Source organism: Lissotriton helveticus, chromosome 10 (assembly GCF_964261635.1).
Source record: "Lissotriton helveticus chromosome 10, aLisHel1.1, whole genome shotgun sequence".
In the NCBI taxonomy this organism is placed as follows: domain Eukaryota; kingdom Metazoa; phylum Chordata; class Amphibia; order Caudata; family Salamandridae; genus Lissotriton; species Lissotriton helveticus.
The window spans coordinates 389,374,256-389,397,800 of NC_136071.1; the positions used below are offsets into that span (position 1 = coordinate 389,374,256).

The 23,545-nt window shown below is 44.2% G+C and overlaps 1 protein-coding gene across 1 annotated transcript in view; it reads right to left on the reverse strand.

Annotated features, from left to right (window-relative positions):
• Positions 1-23,545, reverse strand: part of AGAP3 (ArfGAP with GTPase domain, ankyrin repeat and PH domain 3) — a 2,202,224-nt gene that overhangs the window by 108,800 nt on the left and 2,069,879 nt on the right. The window contains exons 17-18 of the mRNA XM_078662817.1: positions 18,491-18,514; positions 2,201-2,423 (exon numbers count right to left, since the gene is read on the reverse strand). Coding sequence (XP_078518943.1) covers positions 2,201-2,423; positions 18,491-18,514 — 247 coding nt within the window. The remainder of the gene's footprint in view (positions 1-2,200; positions 2,424-18,490; positions 18,515-23,545) is intronic.

Here is a 23,545-nt window from a genome sequence, read left to right on the forward strand (position 1 = left end):
ACACAGTTACAGAGGACTTGTTCACTACTACTGATCACTACACAGTCTGCTGCCACCACAGCGCTCATGCTGCTTAACTCATGGATAAGGCAGAAGCCTTTCACCACTATGAGGTTAGCACTTTGGGTGCCCCTCCAGGTCCAAGAAGACCACAATCTGTGAGACAGGCCCATGTCATGGCAAAACACGCATTATTTGTGTTTGCCTAAGACAACAAAAATCATTAGGGATCCAGACATCAGCACAGGTGTCCATTACCATTTCAAGGACTGTTCCGTCCCAACAAGAAATAACAACATTAAAAAGATCTTTTCAAGGCTATTTATTATAAATTAACAATTCAGGAGAATTGGGAGTAAAATAGCTAAGGAAAATGTATTACGTGATAATGTGAATGAAAGTCATGGAACGATGGTGGTAATTAAAGAGCTCTCTGCATTCATGTAATCGCAAAAGACGTTCTGTAAATGTTTTTGTTACTGTTACGTCAGTATTTAATAATTTTTTGGGGGAGAGAACATTCTAGAATATCATGGAAAAGCTGTGCGGAACTAAATTGAAAGAGAAGCTGGGCATTCCCTAACTTCAGGAATGGTACTGGGCAGCAACACTACTTAGACTATGTTGATCTGTAAAACCATTAGAAGTGTCATGTCTGGATTTGGCTCCGGTGAACTGATGAACTAGATTCACCAGTTCCAAATCATTTAAGATAATCAGTTTTAAGATGCTGAGATGCACAAAGAAGACAGTTTGAAAAATATCTCAGCATCTCCTTATTTCTGAGATGGTTTTTCAAGAGCAACTATGGAACATTCCTACCCTCACACCACACCTATATTCGTTTTAAGCGGGTACAGAAAACCAAAACAATTTTGGTCTTCACAGATATTCTGGAGGAGTGGAAGTTTCACATATGAGAATATCTTTTAGCATGGAGTATTGAGGTCTTTTGTGAATATCATGATAAAAAACTCCCTGAATAAAGGTAGAACTCAAAAGAGAAGCAAAGATTGCCCATAAGGAAAATAACAAGGGCCATGTATTTTGCATTGATGGTACCGATTCCCATCACTCCTTTAAAGGCTTAGGGTCTGATAGGTTGCTTTCTGTTTATAACTGTTGCCTATTTCTCTGCATTCAGGATTTTTATTGTAGGAAATGTTTCATATTCATCATGAGTTTTCATAGTGGGCCTTTACTTTTTATAGGCATGTACTTTATTTGTGGATAGTGTTCTAGTATCAGTATACAGAGATCATTTATTTATAACGGTGAAATAATTCTCATGAGTTTTCTCTCATGTGACATCAAAATGATGAGGATATTTTACTCACTATAGATTTAAGTATCAATATAGAATCAGTATTTTCAAACCTCTCAGATTGAAAGGAACGTATGGACTCATGTCTTTCTATCAAGGCTTAATACTGATAACACCATGACTTTTCCCAAATATAAATCAGCCTTCCAGGCAATTCTGGGGTGTCCACCTTCAGTTTCCCGGTACAAAGTCTTGCACACCTTTGACCCCACCTACCTCAACAACCGTACAAACTTCCTCACACCTACCAAACATCTCCGCTTTACCGACCTCCTACTCATATACATCCCCCATGTGCAGAACCTGATCTGGCAGTCGTGCCTTCCCCTACCTTGCTCCTAAAGCCAGGAACGACCTGCACATCAGAGCCTCCTCCTCAGTTCTTGAATTCTGCAAGACACTGAAGACCTGGCTCTTCCCCTAGCTCCAACCCTGGCTCGCCCCTTACAGCTCTTGCTTCGGTGTCAGGATACCCTCAAGGGTGGGTTGTGAACTATACAAATAAACATAACATAATATAACATAGCATACCATGCGACAAATACCATGCATCCCACATGATTTCCAATCTTTCTTTGCTGATCAGCATTAGCCAGAATTTATCAAGAATGCTATTCATTTAATGGGGTATCCTATTTGTGTTGATATTTATTCTTTGATCATTTATATTTGCTACATTTATTTTATTATTTACAATGTTATTTTCATATATGCTTTGAATTAGATTCCCTTCAAATAAGCTCGTATAACAAAATGATTCTGATTTTTTGGGCATGCTCAGTTGGAGGAACATCGAGAAATATTTTTTGAAACTGGAAGAAGCAGACTATATCCATCACACTAATTCTCTCCATTCCTGCTATCAAAGACACTTACCTGCTGCTCTCTTGTTCCGGTTTGATGTAGCCTTCCACTGCTTCTTCCCATACACTATTTGCCAAAGAATTACCTATGGCAGTCATCACCATTATGAGCTCGATTGGCCAGTCATCTAGATCGAGAGAGCGCACACGAGATAAGTGTGTGCCGAGGTTCCGGTGGATTCCAGAGCACTCAATACACATGAGAGCCCCTAGGTTGAGACTAGCCCAGTCAGGATCTACAAAGAGAGACATCAAAACATAGACTCAGCATTCAGGACAGAGGTAGAGATTTGAACACTCAATATACAGGACGGAAAGAGCGATCAAAAGGTACACTGCGCAGACGGATGTGAGCGGAAAGAAACTCAATAAACTGAAGACAAAGAGCCAACTGAGAAAAAGGAAGAGAGAAGAAATGAACAACAAATTAACAATATCCTCAGCCTATAGACATTTGCTTGTGGCTTGGGGCTACTGTTGTAAGTCGGATCAACCAATAATGCTCCCCATTAGGTTATCAGAGCACTGATTGCCTGCAGCTGGGAAGGGGGCCAACGCATGAATGCAGACATCACAAGTCAACCTTGAGGAGCACCAGATGAGGCAGTTGAGCCAATGCTGGATCAAAGGATCCTTTCCCTCTGCAATGCTGTGCTAAGGAGCCGTGGCACAGGGCAGAGTGACTGGAAGCGGCTCCCTAGGCTGTGGACATGAAGGCTTCATCACAAGATGGAGGCAGTGCCAAGATTCTGCAGCGCTTAATACACCAGGGCTCTAATGGTGTTGGGCCCCCATTAGTGTGGCTGCTCAAGCTCCCTCCTGAACTGAAAAGCAGTTGCTAAAGTGGGGCTCAGGGGTGGGGGTAGGGAGGAAGTGGATCAGGCATGCAACATTTCGTGGTTCTTCCCTTGTCTGGATTGTGTAGGAGCACTCTGAGCTAACAGCAAGACTGCCCTCAAGCACTACCTATCCCAATAGGACACCACCGACAACCCTGAGAAGAGAGCATTGCTGTAGGTGGGAGCAGTACACAGGCTGGCACATATCTGCATGTCTGTATACTATGCCTGCCTACTCTGCAATCTTAAAGATCTTAGAGGAATGGGCTCAGGATGCAAATGGACACGCCACAAAGAATAATCTCAATTTGGTAGGGTTCTTGGAGGTTGTGGAAGATATACTTCCAAACAATTTCTATTAAGACGGTATATTTGCCTGGTGCCCATTGCACTCTCTCAGTCGGAGAGGCCCTCCTGAAGGGTTGTACAACGTTACAACGCGGGCATTTACCATGCATGCCTTTACCACTCATTTTTTACAACGCATGCATTTGCTACACATCTGCCTTTACTATCCAGGTTAGTATAAATAAGTGAAATATATATATATAGAACCCAGTAGAAGGTGCAAGCCGAAATGCGTGGGTCATTCTCTTTGTATACACCCCAGCACTTTGCTGTTGCTGCCTTCGTAACCATGAGGCTTGCTGTGATAACCAAATAAAGCCCTTCGTTGCCAGGACCTCTTTGTACCGTCTTTCTGTATCACCTGGAGATTGTGTGGAAGTTTTCAAGTAAAGGGCAGTTACGGGAAGCCTGTGTTGATATATATATATATATATAGGGTGGTAAGATTATTTTTAGGTTTTAGGGGTGATATGGGGTATTGGGTGGTATGGGTATTTTGAGGTTTATGGGGTAGGTAGCGGTATAAGGTGGTGAGTTTATTTTAGGGTTTTGAGGTGGGTAGGGGCATAATAAAGTGGGCTTTGGGGGGGCCCTTCAAAGCCAATACCCCGGCCTTCCCCTAAAACCTAAAATATATTTACCACCTTATACCGTTACCCACCCCCAAACCCCAAAATGATTCCCTTACAAGCCAATACTCTTACCCACCCCTAAGCCCTAAAAATGCCCTTACAACCTAATACCCATATCCACTCCTAAACCCTAATAAAAACCCCCCATACAAAACAATACCCTTACCCACCTCAATACCCTAAAATACCCTTACCACCCTATAACACTACCCACCCCATAACCCTAAAATACCCTTCCCACCCTATACCCTTATATATATATATATATACACACACACACACACACACACACATAACACATACAGATAATCTACTGGTGTTTTTCAGTAGGTAGTTATATAGTTAGGACCTAGTTTCCATAGGAAGGTTTTTTTTTTTAATTTTACAATAACTTTAGCGCAGTTTGACAAATCCTCTTGAAATTTTCAAAACTACTTTGCCACTCATTTGCTGCTGTATTGAAAGTTTTGGGGTAATCTGTCAGGTGGGAGCGGAGAAAAAGGGGGAGGGTGTCACAAAACACTTTTCCCTATGTTAATTTTCGAAGGAAACTTTAGACACAGCTATAGCCCGAACAGCTGAACGGAATTACACCAAATTTGGCAGGAAGGTAGCTGTTGGTCCAGAAAGTGCCCTTTTCGTTAAATGGTGTAAATCAGTTCAGTAGTTGTGGAGTTATTTAGAGGGTTTTTAGATATACAACTGGGGATGTGCGCAGATCTGATTGGCTGCCAGCACTTCAAACCAGGAAGTGTTGGCTGTTAGGAAAAAATATTAAAAAAAGGAAAAGGGGGTACCGCAGGGCCCAAAAAGCTTTAAAAAAAACACGTTTTGGTGGGAGTTGTACTGGATCCGTAAATCCTGACGAAAATTTTAAACAACGAAGTGAGGTCTCCCCCGGTAGGGCCACGTCCCAGGGGCATTATGCAAAAAAAGGAGGAGGGACGGACACCCCACCCCTTCCTGGGGCTTTTTATGCCGAGGGGACCACCACCTTCCCGGGGCTGCTTCGTGAAAAAAATGCGGGGAGGCCCATATGGCCTCCTCTGGTGCCCTGGTGACCACCACCTTCTCGGGCTTCCTTATTTTGTCTAGGGGGGGGGGCTGACTCCCCCAGGCCCTCTGTCATTTGAGATGTCATCAGTGATGTCACTGACCATGTCAAGAGTGATGTAACATGTGAGGGCATAAGCAGTGCATTGCGGTGGCGTAAGTTATAGTTATCTCAGGTAACTATAACTGCCTAATTTCACTGGTTTTGTAGGAGTGAAATCTGAGCCTAACTATAACGTTCCTGTAACCTTTGTTTTTTTCCAGTGAATTTCTAAGGTTTTTTAAGTTCCATTTACAAACTATAACAGCCCTAAAACCTTTGGCTTTTTTAAGTGAATATATATATATATATATATATATATATATATATATATATATATATATATATATAAACACCAAAGAGTCGCCCCTGAAGAGATCGCCACACACGGAGGATCAGCGCTCACAGCACAGCAGGCAGCTTGCTCTCACAGCCGGTAGCAGCCCTCTCAAAGCGACATACGCGTTTCGAGCTTCACGCTCTTGATCACTGGCTGGCAGAAGAAAGGAAGCGGATTTAGAAGAACTTAATTTATTCAAAATAACAGTCCCGCCTTAAATGGGCGCACAGTGGCATTCTGGTTATTGCAGTTCAAAATACGCCACCATTGACTGACACAGTTCACTCCCCCAGTGGGTTCCGCTGCCTCCATTCTTAAATATCATACCCTGTAAGGTGGGGGGGCTTTGCTGTCCATTAGTTGAAGCAAGCAATGCGTCCCTGTAGTGCAGGCACCTCCGTTCCCTGATGCTCAAATTCGGAACACCAGAAACCCGCTCTGGCAAGCGGTGGGGCTTTCTCGCGGCCGGACCAGCCGCATTATGTAAAACACCAAAGAGTCGCCCCTGAAGAGATCGCCACACACGGAGGATCAGCGCTCACAGCACAGCAGGCAGCTTGCTCTCACAGCCGGTAGCAGCCCTCTCAAAGCGCCATACGCGTTTCGAGCTTCACGCTCTTGATCACTGGCTGGCAGAAGAAAGGACGCGGATTTAGAAGAACTTAATTTATTCAAAATAACAGTCCCTCCTTAAATGGGCGCACAGTGGCATTCTGGTTATTGCAGTTCAAAATACGCCACCATTGACTGACACAGTTCACTCCCCCAGTGGGTTCCGCTGCCTCCATTCTTAAATATCATACCCTGTAAGGTGGGAGGGCTTTGCTGTCCATTAGTTGAAGCAAGCAATGCGTCCCTGTAGTGCAGGCACCTCCGTTCCCTGATGCTCAAATTCGGAACACCAGGAACCCGCTCTGGCAAGCGGTGGGGCTTTCTCGCGGCCGGAACCAGCCGCATTATGTAAAACACCAAAGAGTCGCCCCTGAAGAGATCGCCACACACGGAGGATCAGGGCTCACAGCACAGCAGGCAGCTTGCTCTCACAGCCGGTAGCAGCCCTCTCAAAGGGCCATACGCGTTTTGAGCTTCACGCTCTTGATCACTGGCTGGTAGAAGAAAGGAAGCGGATTTAGAAGAACTTAATTTATTCAAAATAACAGTCCCGCCTTAAATGGGCGCACAGTGGCATTCTGGTTATTGCAGTTCAAAATACGCCACCATTGACTGACACAGTTCACTCCCCCAGTGGGTTCCGCTGCCTCCATTCTTAAATATCATACCCTGTAAGGTGGGGGGGCTTTGCTGTCCATTAGTTGAAGCAAGCAATGCGTCCCTGTAGTGCAGGCACCTCCGTTCCCTGATGCTCAAATTCGGAACACCAGAAACTCGCTCTGGCAAGCGGTGGGGCTTTCTCGCGGCCGGACCAGCCGCATTATGTAAAACACCAAAGAGTCGCCCCTGAAGAGATCGCCACACACGGAGGATCAGCGCTCACAGCACAGCAGGCAGCTTGCTCTCACAGCCGGTAGCAGCCCTCTCAAAGCGCCATACGCGTTTCGAGCTTCACGCTCTTGATCACTGGCTGGCAGAATGGCGCTTTGAGAGGGCTGCTACCTGCTGTGAGAGCAAGCTGCCTGCTGTGCTGTGAGCGCTGATCCTCCGTGTGTGGCGATCTCTTCAGGGGCGACTCTTTGGTGTTTTATATATATATATATATATATTTCACAAAGATAGAGCCCCACTCCGACTTCTGTGCAGACAAGAAACTTTATTCGTCTGAGGCAGCAGACTCGTGCCCATCGAGTCCCAGCGCAACCCCTCTCTAATTCCACACTTCATCGGACTATCTTGGTGAACTTCTCTGATGTCCGTGTCAAAGAGATAATTCTTTCTAAAGCCTTTAAACAAAGGCAATTTGCTGCCAACGCTACCACTAAATGTTGGATTTTTTCAGATATGTCCGCTGCTGCAGCCAGGAGGAGGAAGGAATTTGTTAAGATTCTTCAACTTTTCAAAGATAAAGGCGCTCAAGCCATGATTGCTCAGCAATCAAAGTTAAAAGTTCTCTTTAAAGGCAAATTCTATATGCTGACTGATATAGATGAAGCACAAGCGCTACTTCGTAGGATTTCACAAGATTAGTAGGATTTGATTTGATCAATTTTGCTGATTTATTTCTGTTTCTGTTTTTTTTTCCTTCCTTGGAAAAGCCCAGTTTTTCTTTCTTTTTGGATTCTCTTGTATAGGTGTATCTTACGATATGGCTGGGGCTTTTCTATTTAATGACCTTATTGTAACGCTGTAGAGTATTTTACAGTTTTTTTTTTCCGGGTGTGGGGTGGGGGTTAGGACCCAGGAAAGGATTCTCAGGGGGGTTAAGGGGTGCAATAACAAGGCGTCTCAATGATTAGGGGTTTTACCGTATGGCCAGCGTGGGGAGGTGCAGTAGGGGTAGAACAGGGCCATGGGGTTGGGTTTAAGAGACTGGGGGGTCACTGGTGCTGGGGGTGAAAAAAGGAAAAATATTGAAGTATCTTGGATCTTTTTTGCATATGTGGTTGAGGGCTTTTTTCTACCATATATCATTATCTGGGGGGAAATTAATCGGACAGAAAATGTATATATTGTTGAAATGCTCATTGGAAATTTGTATAATTTAAAATGTCTATCAATAGGGGGCTTAAAATAATTTCTTTTAATGTTAATGGTCTAAACAACAAGAGCAAAATGAGAGCCATTGAACTATGGATTACAACAGAGAATCCTGCGGTAATTATGTTGCAGGAGACTCATATCCCCGCTGCAAAAAATGTTGATTTCTCTATGTTTAAGACATGGGCCACATTTCGTGGGTTTTCATCCACTACAGTATCCCAACGAGGTGTCGCCCTTTTTTTAAATCTGAATTTGAATGCAGAAATTATACAGTCAGAAGAGGGTGGCGCAGGCCGGTGGTGTTGGGCTACATGTTCAGTTATAAATAGATTCAGGCCGATTACTTTTGTTTCTTTCTATGCCCCAGTGGATGATAATCCACAAGTTTATGAAGATCTGTTTCAATCACTGCTTATGGTAGGATGGCATATTGTTATTGGGGGGGATTTTAACATTCTGATGGATACAAAGCTGGATTCCACTACATTTTTAAAAAGACAGCTTTTTTTTTTTTTTTTTTTTTTTTTTTGTAAGACCTTTATTCACATATTGCAATTGACACAGCATGAGCCTACAACCCGGAGGCCGGCCCGCCATTCCACATTGTTTGTTCAATACATCATATGTTAGTCCTGAAAAAACAGTGTTTGTATTTCCAGTGTATCTTCCACGCATGTTCTACGTAGGTCTCATAGCAAGCTGTCAATATGAGTCTTACATTTTACATGTTATAAACAGTAAAAGACAACATTCCCCAACTTAAGACCTTACTGTACCCTCATATACACCCTATACAGTGAGTGAGATCGTGTCTTGGTATCCCTAGTGTAGCCCACAGTCGTCTCCAACTCTCATACCAGACAGCACCCATTCCAGCACAACCAGTGTATCCGCTAGTCTTCCTCAGTGTCCTGCAAGGAATTCAGATAGTCTGTCAAAAACCCCCACATGTCCTTGGGTTTTGATTGTGCTGGTAATTCCTCCTCATATGTTTGGAGTTTATCCCGACATATGGACATGTCATGCAGCCATACTTTCGTGGTTGGTACCCTGCGGCTGTGCCAACATTGCGCCACCTGCCTTTTGGCTAACAGCAAGGCGACAGCACAAAATTTCCTTTTCAGCGCCCTGAATTGGGGCAGAATACCTAGTAGACAAATCTGCGGAGTACACTCCACTTCATCCTCTAACATGATCGTGAGTGCGGCAGTAACCTCCGTCCAGTAATCAGCCACTTTCGCACACTTCCATGCCAGGTGTATAAAGTCCGCTCCTTCCCTATTACAACGCTTACATCTGTCTTCCTCTTGCAGCCCAAATTTACGCATTTTCACAGGAGTGTAGTAAACTTGGTGCAAGTACTTGAAATGAATAATCCGCAGATTACCATTTGGTGTCAGTATCTGCGTTAGTGCGCATGAGCTGCCCCATTCTGCGTCTGTCAATGGATTATCTAAAAGCTCATCCCATCTACCCTTAGCCTTGAGTGTGTGTCCCGCTATTTCGGATTGTGCAGCAGTGTACAGTCGGGACACCAGGTGAGAGAGGTCTCTAGTAGTGATCAGCATTTGCAAAGGTGCTAGGGTTTCAGGCTCTGCTGGGAATGATGGGTAGTGTTCCCGTAATGCCCTCGTCAGTCTGTAGTATGTGAATCTAAACATGGGGGTCTGGTTTCGGATATAAGTCAGGTCGTTAATGTCCAAAAATTTGCCTTCTCGAAACACATCACCCATTTTGTCGATCCCAACTCTGTGCAGCAGAGACAACCCCACTTTTTCGTTAGTGACCGATAAAGCCTGATGGTTCCGTAGTGGCATGTCCGGAGCATATAATGGGGTTTTGTGAGCCAATTGCCCTAGTTTGTGCCACGCTTTGACTGTTGTGTCTACAGTGTTGATATCTTTCATGTGAAGCGGCGGTCTTTTGTGCGACAATATCGCAGATAGGGGGACAGGATGGGCATCTCCCTCCTCAATGGCCACGTGAGTGACATAGGGGACCTCATGGTACCAATAAGCTGCGTACTGTGCCTGAGCACAGAGGTAATACAGTAGAAAATCAGGCACCCCGAATCCGCCCTGTGCAATCGGGAGTGTTAGTGTCTGTAGATCAATACGAGCTTGTTTACCCGCCCATATCAGTGTTAGAACCAAGGACTTTATGCGACGGAAGATCTCTTGTGGAGGTGTAATAGGTATGTTATTAAAGAGATATAATAACTTGGGCAGAATGTTCATTTTTACGATCGCTATTCGATCAGCTATAGATAATGGTAAGTGGATCCAGCGCTGGACCCTGTCTTCCAGTCTGGAGAGTGCCACTCCATAATTCGCGCGCATGACTTCGTCAGGATCTCTGTGGAACATGACCCCCAGGTAGCGAATCGGGTCTTGTTGCCATTCTAGTGGATAGTCCACTTCAAAAGAATCGGTGGCGTCAGTGAGAGGGATGAGGGAGGACTTGGACCAATTAATCGCTAACCCCGAGTGGCCCCCAAATCGGATATACTCCCGAAGTAGCGGGTTCAGATGTACCACCGGGTCCCGTACATACAGCAGCATATCGTCTGCGTATAGCGATATATGCAGCGGCCTGGACACAAATTGCAATGCCGATTCCTTGTAATTTTGACGCACTATGCACGCTAGTGGTTCTAACGCCAAAGCGAAGAGCAGAGGTGACAGGGGGCAGCCCTGCCTCGTTCCTCGTCCAATATCGAAAGGAGCTGAAACATAGCCATTGATTCGGACCCTCGCACTCGGTTTAGTATACAATAAGGAGATCCACTGGACAAATCGTTTAGGGAAACCCATCCTGTTGAGGACAAGTAGCATATAGCGCCATTCAATGGAATCGAACGCTTTTGCAGCGTCGAGCATTACGGCCACCGCCCTAACCGAGGGCTTCAGGTAGTGTGCTAGTGCAAACAGGGATCTGGTATTGTGTGAGGTGGATCTAGTGGGAACAAATCCCGCCTGGTCTGGCAGTACCAGTCGAGTCATCAGAGGGGTTAACCTAACAGCTAGTAGTTTCGCGAGTACTTTCGAGTCTACGTTTATGAGGGATAGGGGCCTGTAGGAGTCGCAGTTTTCAGGATCTTTGGAAGGTTTAAGGAGTGCTATTATCATCGCCTCTCGTAGCGTGGGAGGGAGTAATCCATTATCAAAGGAAGTACCATACATATCCACCAAGTATGGGGCAAGGATATCCACAAACTTTTTATAGAATTCGGACGTGTACCCGTCGGGACCTGGCGCCTTTCCATTGGGGAGCGAGGCGATCACCTCAGTAACTTCCTCTACTGTGATTGGCCGAGCTAGATATTCCCTGTGGGCATCCGACAGCCAGCCAATTGCCACATCATGTAAATAGTCGTACGTTTCATCTGTTGTAGCTGTGGGTTGAGATTGGTACAGTGCACTGTAGGAGTCCACAAAACATTGCACTATATCTGTGGATTGTGTACGGAGTATGTCATCCCCGGATTTGACGCGGAGTATAGCCGATTGTCCCCGCCCCTCACAAATTTTACGCGCGAGCACTCTTCCTGGTCTACCCCCTTCGCCAAAAGCCCTGGCCACATGTTTGCGATCTAGGTATTTGAGTTCTGCCGCTAGGAAGTCAGCATGTTCGGTGTTTAAGTCGCGCAACTTGGGTAATAGCAATACGTCCTGTGTTTTTTCGTACTGCAGTTCTAAATCTCTCATTTGACTTTCGCAGCGGCGAATTTGGCCCCTGATGTCCTTGAGTACACCTATGGTAGTGCTGATGCAGACGCCTCTCAACGTGGCCTTAAAGGCTTCCCATAGGAGACATGGGTCATCAGTAGTTTGCGCATTATTAGCAAAGTAGTCTTTGATTGCCGTAGTCACTGCGTCAACATATATTGGGTCTGTGAGGGCCTGGGAGTTGAATCGCCATTGAAAGGGGGGGGGTGCGTAATGTGGGATATCCAGCTGCAGTAGTACCGGGTTGTGGTCTGACAACGTGCGCGGTAGTACCTGCACCTTACTTGCCCACAGAGCAACATCCTTAGAGCCCAACCAATAGTCCAGTCTGGACCAACTATTGTGAGATGCGGTGATGTGTGTAGCGCCTGGGTCGTTCGTGTGGTGCAGTCTCCAGATATCCGCTAGCGCCAAGTCCTCCAACATGTGACCCACCATTTGTCTCGACTGTTTGTGCTGTTCCACTGATTGTAAAGAGCGGTCCAGACCGTCCTGTAGTGTCACATTCCAGTCTCCCCCGCATAATATGTGCGTGCAAGCATGTGTCTGTAGGTGTCCCCAAACTTCACGGTAGAATTCCGGTGCGTCAATATTCGGTCCGTACACATTAAGGAGTGTTATGTGTTGGCCCCTTAGTGTACCCGTCACCAGCACATATCTGCCAGTGGGGTCCTGTAGTACGTGCTTCTCCTCAAAGACGATCCCTTTCTTGATCAATATTATCACCCCCCTTGAGTAAGATGAGTATGAGGCCCTGTAGGATGAACCTGCCCACCTCGATCCCAATGTAGCGTGAGTGTTCGGCGCTAGATGTGACTCTTGCAGGAATGCTATATCTATATTCCATCTAGTGAGGCTGGCAAATACCTGTCTGATTTTCTGAGGGCGTGAGAGACCCCGTACATTCCAAGTAAGAACATTCAAACCGTTTCTGCCTGTATTTCTAGAACCTGTGGTCCTCAAATGATACAATACCACTCATACCTGCACTCCCCAAGAACATACCCGGAGCCCGACCCCATCCATCAAATTGGTCGTAGGTTGCATTCACCACACTCCTCAGTGTATATCCAAACAATGTGTACATTTGTGATACTCTCGGTCTTCTTGAACAGTCAAACACCCCCCCACCCCTCATCCCGCCCACTCCAGCATCCCCAACCTGCCGAAGCCATATCCCTTCAGAGCACATTCCCTTCAACCATTTAAACAACAACTTGGTGCTCATAGCAAAACTTGTGTCGGGTATTACCCTCATGGAGGACCGCCAGTGGCACATCTCTACACCCGGTGTACAGGTGCGGGCGATACTAGTAAGAATCGAAATAGTCGCAATGTATGCGTCCATTAAACCATTGGCCCTCCGACCCACCCACATCCCACACTCAGACGCAGGCAGTGGAGCAGTCATTAAGGAGATGTAACCGTTCTTTGCAACGAACAGACGCCCATGGAAGGGATGAGACTTAGGAACGCTACAGTACAACACCCCCCCACATCGCCATTGTCTGGCCACATATAGTGCGGTAATCAGCAACTCGCAGAGGCTATGCATTTTCATTTGTCCATGCCCTGCAACGTGAAATGCTTCCCAGCGTTCAAAGGTTCACCACCACCTACGCTGACCCATTTATCCAGAGGGGAAAGCGTGGCAAGAAGGTCCAGCCATGGGTATCAGGTATTGTTCAGTGCAGGAGTGTAGTCCAGGCCTCGACAACCCCGCCCCCCCCCCCCGACCAATTCCCAGTGGCAAATGGAAGCGCCCACACCTCACCTCTAGTGGATTCGTAGCGGGCCGCATCTCTCAGTTCAGTAGTAGTTCACAGCGGCCATCCGATTAGAAGTACTCGTCGCCGTGTCTTGATGCACTCCTCTCGCCGTATCAATCCGAGTCTCTATTCTGATCGTTTTGGGATGCAGACCTCGCCTCCCGCTGTGCTGTCTTAACAAAGTCAAGGGCCGCTTTGGGTGTCGCCAGTACAATCGCCTGTTCCTTCCACACTACTCGAAGGCGGGCAGGATATATCATAGAATACACAATGTTCAACTCTCTCAGCTTAGCCTTCACTGTCGTGTATTCTTTACGTGCTTGCTGAACAGCAACCGTGTGGTCAGGGTAAAACTCCAAAGTGTTGCCTTGGTGGGTGATTCTGCCCTTCTCCCTTGCAAGCCGGAGGATCGTGTCCCTGTCTCGATAATTGAGGATGCGCGCCACAATCGGCCTGGGTGTAGCACCGGGCGGCGGTTTGGGGCCCAGTGACCGATGGGCTCTTTCAACAATGAAGATCTGCGACAGGGCCTCCGTCCCAAAGATATCCTTGCACAAACCCTCTACGTAGTGTTCCATACGACCTGTGTTGGTCGATTCCGGCAGGCCTGCGATTCGCACGTTGTTGCGCCTTGAGCGCGCTTCCAAATCTTCCTCCTTCGCTCTTATCACCTGCAGAATCCGTTCCATTCCAGCGCATTTTGTGGTGGACGTTCGCGCCTCATCCTCAACAGCCGAGATCCTAGTTTCCGCCTCATCCAGCCGTTCTCCATGCTTTTCTTGTCGAGCCGCCATGCCATCCATCCTGCACGTCAAATTGTCCAATTTGCCATTGATATCCTGCAAATTTGATTGAATGGCCAACAGTATCTTCTCCATGTTAGTGGTTTGCGGTGATTCTGACGATCCCCCGGACTCCGCCATATCGTCTGCAGGTTTCGTCGCTCTCCTGTTGTCGAAGGACAGTTTCTGCTGCTGCTTATCCGGCTTCCCCATGACGGTGGCCGGTGACTGTACCTTCCTCAGCGCGGGTCCAGATGCCCTCGTCACTCTGACCGTTGTCGCCGTGGTTCCTCGGCAGTGAGAGCTCGCAGCCTCAAATGGAGTCAAAATCGCATCCGATATGGTCACCACCAGTTGATTTTACGCCAGAATGTGAGGGTTGTGTACGTTATGCGGTCAGCGGCAGTTCAGGAGCAGCCCAACGTCGTCCGGATAGCCGCGGCCGCATTCGTGGGGGGCCCTGCATCGCCCCCAGCCCAATAAACTTCCTGCTGGCTCTCAGTACAGTGGGAATCCTCTTCCCAAGACGTAAGTTCGGGCGGGAACAGGACGTCGGTGTGGTGCCTTCCCCAGACTCACAAGCCACATGTCAGGGCGCCCTTCAGTTCTCCACTGTGATCCGCTGGTCCGGTAGCGCGGAAAGCTCAGTAGTAGCCCGCCGGCGTCATGTCGAAGAGCCCGCCATTTCTGCAAGCGGCACCGCCATATTGTCAGGCACCCGGCCGGAGATAAGCTCAGCTCCGCCGGCGTTTCCGAGGATAGCAGCAACACAGACTAGCTACGCTGAACCGGGCAGTATGCGCTCACCCCCGGCCGTAGATTTCTGGGCTATTCTGGCAGTCCGCCGCTAACTCCGCACTGTAAACACAGGTGATGTCGTTTACCGGCGGCCATTTTGTCAGGCAGTCCCGTTCCTCCGCGATTTACTCGGTATATTTCTGCACGGCGGGAGTGGGCGCCGCAGCGGTCCGGGTCAGGTTGTGCTCCATACCTTCCCATTCATGTTGGTAGTCGCGTTACGTGGGATGGTGGGTTTTCAGCGTCTATGGATCACATTGTGTGTGATCGCCCGGCGGAGCTGCATGTCAGGCAGCCATTCCGCTGTGCGCCCCCTAGCGCCTCCCCCTAAAAGACAGCTTAAACCCAAATCACGCAGAACAATTAATAATAATATGTTAACTTTTGATCTATGTGATCCATGGCGTTTACAGAATCCACAAAAAAAAGAGTTTACCTGTTGGTCGGGCAGGTTTAAATCTTCTTCGCGTATTGATTTCTTTCTGGCCTCCCGGCAATTAACATTTTCCAATCAGAGAATTCTTTACAATGGTTTTTCAGACCACGCAATGCTGGCAGCCGAGTTTGTCCTGGGAGAAGATTCTAGAACCCCGAAGCGATGGGTATTTAATAAACTATATTTACAAGATGATGAATGGGTCACTTTTCTTAAACTAGAAATCTCAGATTTTATAGTCCGTAACTTTGATACCGCCCCCTTACATATTATTTGGGATTCCCTGAAAGCTTTCATCCGTGGTATTGTGATATGTAAGGATGCAGCCGAGTGGCTGAATATTAAGAAATCCAGAAACTTACTACAAGAAAAAATTCAGATTTTAACTTTGAAACGACAAGTTGATTCTTCGAGCTATGATCAAAACCAATTAAATGAAGCCAAACGTGATTCATTGCTTAAAATGTCCCGCCCAAAACAGTGAGATATCACAGCCCGCGGCAATTGGCTCCATAATGCTTTCACATTATCAACAGATCTATAGTAAACACCAAGACATAGATCATCAAAAGCTCTCTAATTTTCTTAGTAGATATCCAATTTCTTTTCTTTCAAAAATTGAGCAGGAGACAATGATGAACCCCTTCACTAAAGCGGAACTGGAATTGGTGATTAAGGATTTACCGCTTTGTAAGGCGTGCGGCCCGGATGGGCTGACTACTGAATTTTTAAAAAAAATTTTTAACTCTTTTTCTGATTTGTTATTACAATTATTAAATTCTATGTTGAATGGCGGGTGAGTTCCAGACTCTTTTCATGAAGGCACGGTAGTGAGCTTTCTGAAGAAGGGGAAAGACTCTAAAGATCCTAGTTCATATAGACCGATTACTTTATTAAATTCCGATTATAAAATTACTACTAAATTACTATCCACTCGTTTTAATACCATTGCTGCTAATTTAATACACTCCGATCAAAACGGTTTCATTGCAGGTCGTCAATTAATCACTAATACACACTTTTTAATTGAGGCATTAGATTATTTTCAGATAAGGAGTATTCCTGCGCTAATTCTGTTTTTAGATGCAGAAAAAGCTTTTGATTTGGTGGTTTGGGAAACTCTTTTTTCTATTTTAACGCACTTTAGAATCCCTTCACAGATCATTAGTTTAATTAAAAATGTATACACTGGTGCTAAAGCTAATATAATTATTAATTCCGTTATGGTGGGTTCAGTTTTAGTGCAACGAGGTACCAGACAAGGTTGTCCCCTGTCACCTACTCTTTTTGCTTTTTTTATTGAGCCACTATCCACTGCAATTCGGAATTCTGTGAATATTGTTGATCCGATTATTTCTATGGCCAAAATCAAATTATATGCGGACGATATTATGCTATTAATCAAACCTGACCTGCAATCTCAGACCCACGTTTTACAGATTTTCGAAGAATTTGAAGCCTTAGGAGGTTACCGGATCAATAAAAAAAAAACGAAATATTGGTCTGTGGGGGTATAGATCCAGAGTTACACCCAGATTTAGTTAGCTGTATTAACCCAAGGCCTAATAGGTATCTAGGAGTCCTGTTTTCCGTGCTCGTATCGGATCTATATATACTTAATTTTGATCCGCTTCTTCAGAGGGTTCGCATTATGTTTAATAGATGGAACTCGCTGCCATTATCTATTTTGGGCTGTGTTGCTTTGATTAAAATGTCCGTTCTCCCACTTTTAATTTTTTTTTTTTTCAACTATTCCTTGCTTTCTGCCAGGTTCTTTTTTCTCAAACGTAGAATCTTTGTTTTCGGGTTTTATATGGGGTAAGAAGACTCCTTGCATAGCAATAGGGACACTTTATGCCGATACAGAGCAAGGTGGTCTTGCGCTACCAAACATTAAAGACTATTATAACGCTTATTTGGCACAATATTTAGACAGATTTAAATCTGAAATACAAGGTTCAGATTTATTTATCAATTCTTTTTCGGATCTAATTTTTCTTGAAGCTCAAACTCCCTCCCCGCTTCTAATGCCTAGATCTCCGAAACTCGTTAGATATAAGACTATGAATTGGTTTTTTAAAAGAAGGGACGCTATGCTCAAAAGATACTCTCTCCCGCAGTTTAATCTTGTAACTCCCTTAAGGTATGTTTTTGTTCATACAGGGATAAAAATTAGCTCGGAAATCGTAGTTAATTGGCATCGCGCAGGGTTTAATACATTATCAGATTTTCGTAGGGATGGCATATGGATAACTCAGGCAGAGATGTCACGCTTAATTCAAGGAAACTTTCTCCTAATTGGCTCTTACATTATGATTTATAAAATGCTGGAACTGCTGGATCTAACATACATCAGCACCCCTAATCCGCTATGGAATGATCTTTTTCTGGCTTCACGGTCTAGAAAGCCGAGGGAATGGAAACGTTGTCTTGCACAGAGCATTGAGAAAGACCTTAGCTTAAAAGCAACAACAAAATGGCAGGAACAAGAGAACCACAGCTTATCCGTTAATACTTGGAAGACCTTAAATAAATTACAATTTTGTGTATTGAGAGGGTCTAACGGGCGTAGAATGCTATTTTGGTGCAAATGGCTTTTATACCGCACTCCTGCTCTCATTGCTAAAATGTACGTTAATACTTCTGCCAACTGTTTTAGATGTCAGCAATTTGCTCCAGCCAATTGGTCTCATATAATTGTATATTGCTCGAACATTTTGTTATTTTGGAATGAAATTTTTGTTTTTCTTCGTACCGATTATAATATTAGGATTTCTCATAGTCCTTAATTAATGTTGTACGGCTATGATCCTGATATTGGTTTAGTAGATCATTTGGTTAAACTGCTGTATATAGTTTCCGCTGTAGCAAGATCCCTGATACTACAGAATTGGCAGTCAACACAGGCTCCCTTGTTCCTGGAATGGTTGTATAAAATGAAGAAAGTTAGAAAGATTGAATCCTTATATGCACAACGAATTGGAGGGATAAGAAAGTTTGACAAAATTTGGAAATCATTTTTTGAATAATTGTGTAGAAATGTTGGGTGTCTAAAAATTATATTTTGATCTGTCCTTGTATTCGCAACTTTCATATACTTTTTTCTTCCTTTTTGTCTATTTTCTGTATGTAGGCTATGGCTATTTGATCCCAAAGTACTTCAATATTTTTTTTTTTTTAAAAAGGGCTCTGCCTCCTCTGTCTGCATGTTTTGGGAGGTCTTGAAGGCTGTGACATGGGGAGAGCAATAACATATCAAAGGGAGAGTGGCATGAAACCTGCAATATTCATACTGGCTGCAAAGATTCTAGCCTTAGAGCAAGGGTTTACTACACCTGTGATGCGGCACTGCTTCACCAACTAGAGGACATAAGGACCACATTAATACAAAATATAAAATGAAGTTTAGGCAGGCTTAAAGATTCTAGGTTATCCTTAGTCTGACAAACTAGAACTGATAAGGTAAAAGCGGGGGGGGGGGGGAATAAATCCGTATTTTGTGTGAGGCCAGGTCACTACATATTCAGGTGTATGTGTCAGCTCCTCCCCATTTTCTTGCCCATAAAGACCCATCAGTATGCAGATCCAAATGAGTGTCCAGTACTTGTCGCTGTCTAAAGGGAATGCACTAAGTGTAGCTACCACCTCACCCAGACGTGTTTAAGAGACAAGCTTGAGGCACACAAGTAAGCTAAGAGCACAGAATGTATCACTTTCTAAAAATGGCATTTCTAGATTAGTAATACCAGATCCAACTTTACCCCTCAAGAGGATTTGTCATTACTAATCCAATGGTATACAACATAAAGCAGCTACTCCTCTGCAATCAGGAATTACACTTAAAAGGGGTATTTAAGGAATTCCCAATTTTAAACTACGAGAGGAGAAAGCCTCACATAAGTGAAAACGAACTTGGGCGGTTGTCACTACCAGAACATGTAAAATAAAAAGGTACAGGTCCTACCTTTTACTTACACAGCAACCTGCCCTTAGGGCTATCTAGGGCCTACCTTAGGAGTGACTAATATGTAATAAAAGGGAAGATTAAGGCTTGGCCAGTCGTTGGAAATGCAAGTTGAGGTGGCAGTAAACTACACCCACAGGCCCTACAATGGCAGACCTGAGTCAAGTTTGAAAGGCTTTTTCTGTGAGTGGCACGGCCTGTGATGCAGGCCCACTAGTAGAATTTGGTTTACAGGCCCTGGTTATATTGTATACCACTTTACTAGGGACATATAAGTAAACCAAATATACCGATCATGGATGAACCATTTGTCATCATATTTTAGATAAAAGCACATGCACTTTTGCAGTGGTCAGCAGTGGTAAGGTGCTCAAGAGTCCTAAAGCAAGCAAAAACGAAATAAAAAACTGGAGGTCAGAAAGCAAAAAGTCAGGAGAAACAGCGCCAAAAGATGACAGGTCTAACATCATTGCAACTCACAATACTATTCGTTTTCTGAATCAAGTTATTACCCTTTGGAAATGCTGTAGATAAACCTAGGCACAGAAGCATATAATGTAATAGTCTTGCAAGTTTTACCACAACATTTCGATATGCACCCTATAACATTTCTTGCTGCTATTACACAATGACATCTATCACCCTGAGGTTAACTTTTTTGATATCACAAGGGGGTTTAACCATATAACAAATGTAATTAATTGTATATAATTATTAAAAACCATGGGAAATGTCATGTATTTTATAGTGTTCATAATTTCAGCAATAAGCTAATAGTACAAGCAGAAGAGTTGTTAAACTTAAGGCTTGACGGAGGCAGACTGTTACTCTTACCATACTTTGCTCATTTGTATCAATATATTTTATGTGATGTTCTTTGTCTACGGGGGATACGCATTTAGTCTACTTGTATAATGTAACACTGCTTTTAGAAACTTGTTTAGCCATGTCAGCATAATATCGAAGTAAATAAACTTTAACTTGATATGGCTGCCATGTATCAACTAGCGTCAGTCCTCAGTCAGCCAGTTAAATGACAAAAGTGAATCAAGTGATAAAATCAAACATTCACTGCTTCATTACTCAACATCAAAATTCGGTGGGTGACAAATTTGTAATTCAAGTACAACTGACTGCATAACTCTGTTGCACAATCCCATTTATTTGCACCTTCGATTTCTAATCATGCATGTTGCCATTTACTTTTGTGTCAACCATTTTTAACGCATTCAAAAGATATGGGTCATCCATCCATAAAGCCGTGTTGCACCTTTTGACGGAGGCTGAAGCAGCATCAGCAGGTTGCAGACACTAAACAATTGACCATCCATTGGTATCTCTCAGGTGATTGAGTGTGGTTTGATAATATGATATAACACTTGTCTGGTCCACTCACACACAATTGCAAGCGTGTACGAGCTGCATAAAACGTAATGCTCTAAATTGTGTGCGATTTTTGTTTATGCCTGTACTGGTTCTTCTGGTGACCCCAGGATTCTTGGGTATAGGGGGTTTCCCAAGAAGATACTTTGGAATTGGTCCTCAACCTATTAACACATGAAGGATACTCTTGATCTTAGGACATGTTTCAATAGACACACAGCCTGATTCATCAATCTCCCGTTTTGCGAGCCCCTAATAGCGAATCATAAGTAATCGCTATTAAGGACTTGCAAAACGGGATTCATGTAGGAATTGCAAAAAAAAATGCGATTCCTACATGTTCCTTATTTGCGATTAGCAAATTGCTAATCGCAAATAAGGAATAACTCCCCATGCATTCCTATGGGCCTACAGGCCCATAGGAATGAATGGGGAGCTATTCCTTATTTGCGATTAGCAATTTGCTAATCGCAAATAAGGATGCGTTTTCAAGGGTGCAGGGGTGTCCAAAGGACACCCTGTAGCACCCCTGAAATGTAATCTACATTGGTGTTGCGCACACACATGTCCAAAGGACATGTGTGTGTGTAACATGCAACTTAGAAAAATGCATTTAAATGCATTTTTCTAAGTTTTTGCTATTTACCACAAGGTCTGACCTCTCGGTAAATAGCGGCCCAAAATTGCAATTTCGCAATTTTAAAATGATTCATGAATTTCATTTAAGGAATCTCAAATAGAGATTCCTTAAATGCAATTCTTCGCAAATGTGCGAATTCTTTAATAGCGAATTTTGCATTTGGGATGATGAATCCCAAATGCAAAAATTGCACTCGCAAAAGGCAAGATTCTGAGAATCTTGCCCTTTGCAAGTGCAATTTAGCTTGATGAATCAGGCTGTTAGACTCACAGCAACTTTTGGTAAAATCAGATCCATAGGAAAACATACAACAGGCCTGGTATTCTATGGGTGTTTAGGTGATGAGTGCACATTTGCATACCTAATAAAGGGGCTGATAACTTGGATTTCTACAAACAAAAGCACCCTACTAATGGGGCATGTGAACGCAAGCACTGTGGATACGCTGGAGTGTGCTTTAGTGGCACGTGGCTCCCTTCAGAGTTGCCTCAGGCAGTGTCTTTATAACATACTGATGGTCAGGAAATTATATCTGGAAGAACAAATCTTCCTATCAGGTAACTCATAAAAAGAAAGTACTGCTCTTCAGATACCTCTCATGAGCTCCCCTGTTTCTTTTCAATACCATTCTACATTCTCTGCAGCACGGTGAATTTAAAAATGGAGGGCCTGATGAAATAGCTTCCCCAAAATAATTACAGTATGAAAGAGAATCACTGAGCAAAGAATCAAATAAGAGTTGCTCATAGACAACGCACTGATGGCACAAACCGTGAACATCACGTTGAGCAAAGAAATCTTGACATGAATGCAAACACTTAAAACCAATGGTATTGGGCCTGGAACACCAAAGGCATTTCTAAACTGGAAGGTCTATGGGATGGGAAAACTATATGCGCATTTCAAACCTACGAGACACTTATGAGAACGCATAATTCCATGACTATCTGCAACTCCAGCATGCACTAGAGGCATCAGTAACCCCAGCACTGACTCTCCCGCAAAACAACCCATTGAAAGCACAGGTCACCCAATACTAAAACAATACAAAAAGGCATCACACTTCTCTTGCTCACTGGTAAACAACAAAAGTGATCCCATGAAGACACTGAAGGGATGGTGGGAAAAGGACGTAGGCACACACAAAGAAGAAGACTGGACAGAGGCCAAAATGGCATGAGAACACTACTAATCTACATGCGATTATGACGTATACAACTAAAGTACCTCCACAGAGTCAATTGCAGCACTACCCAATTACATAAGCTGAACCTCAATCTTGATCCTCATTGTCTACAATTCAAAAGGCTATGGGCACGTTCTTTCACACTTATCAGGAATGTCCTAAAATACAAACTACTGAGCAACATAAGCACCATATTGAAACTGGAAGCAGGGAGGATGATGTATCAGAGCCTAAACTGAAGTTATTGGGGCCGATGGACGAGTGGGAGGAAAAAGGCATAACAGGCTTCTGAACGCCAGTATTTGGACCTCCTCTTGGGTTACCCAAAAGGACATTGTACGATATTGGACATCAAGGGTGCCCCCTCAATGGTAAATTGGTCAAGGGGCATGGACTATTGTACCATAGCAGAGAAATGTTTATATAAATCCAGCGATACCCCAAGAAATATAAGAAAAGTATGGGATTGTTGGCTTGAGTACCTCAGAGTAAAAAGGGATAACGCACAGCAATATAATGGTAATAGTGAAATTATGTACTTATGTTTGGAGATACTGGACAAACTATATGTACGAACAGATGACTGAAAGTTGTGAATTTTTGTTATACAACCAAATGTCAGTAAATAGAGTTATAAACAAATCGATGGTCTACAATATAGCTTGAAGGTGACAACCAAAGGAAAGGTGCAAAAGTGAAACCTGTAAGTAGAATCTCAGATTACCTAGACAAAGAGAAAAGTATAACAAGGACAGAAATATACAA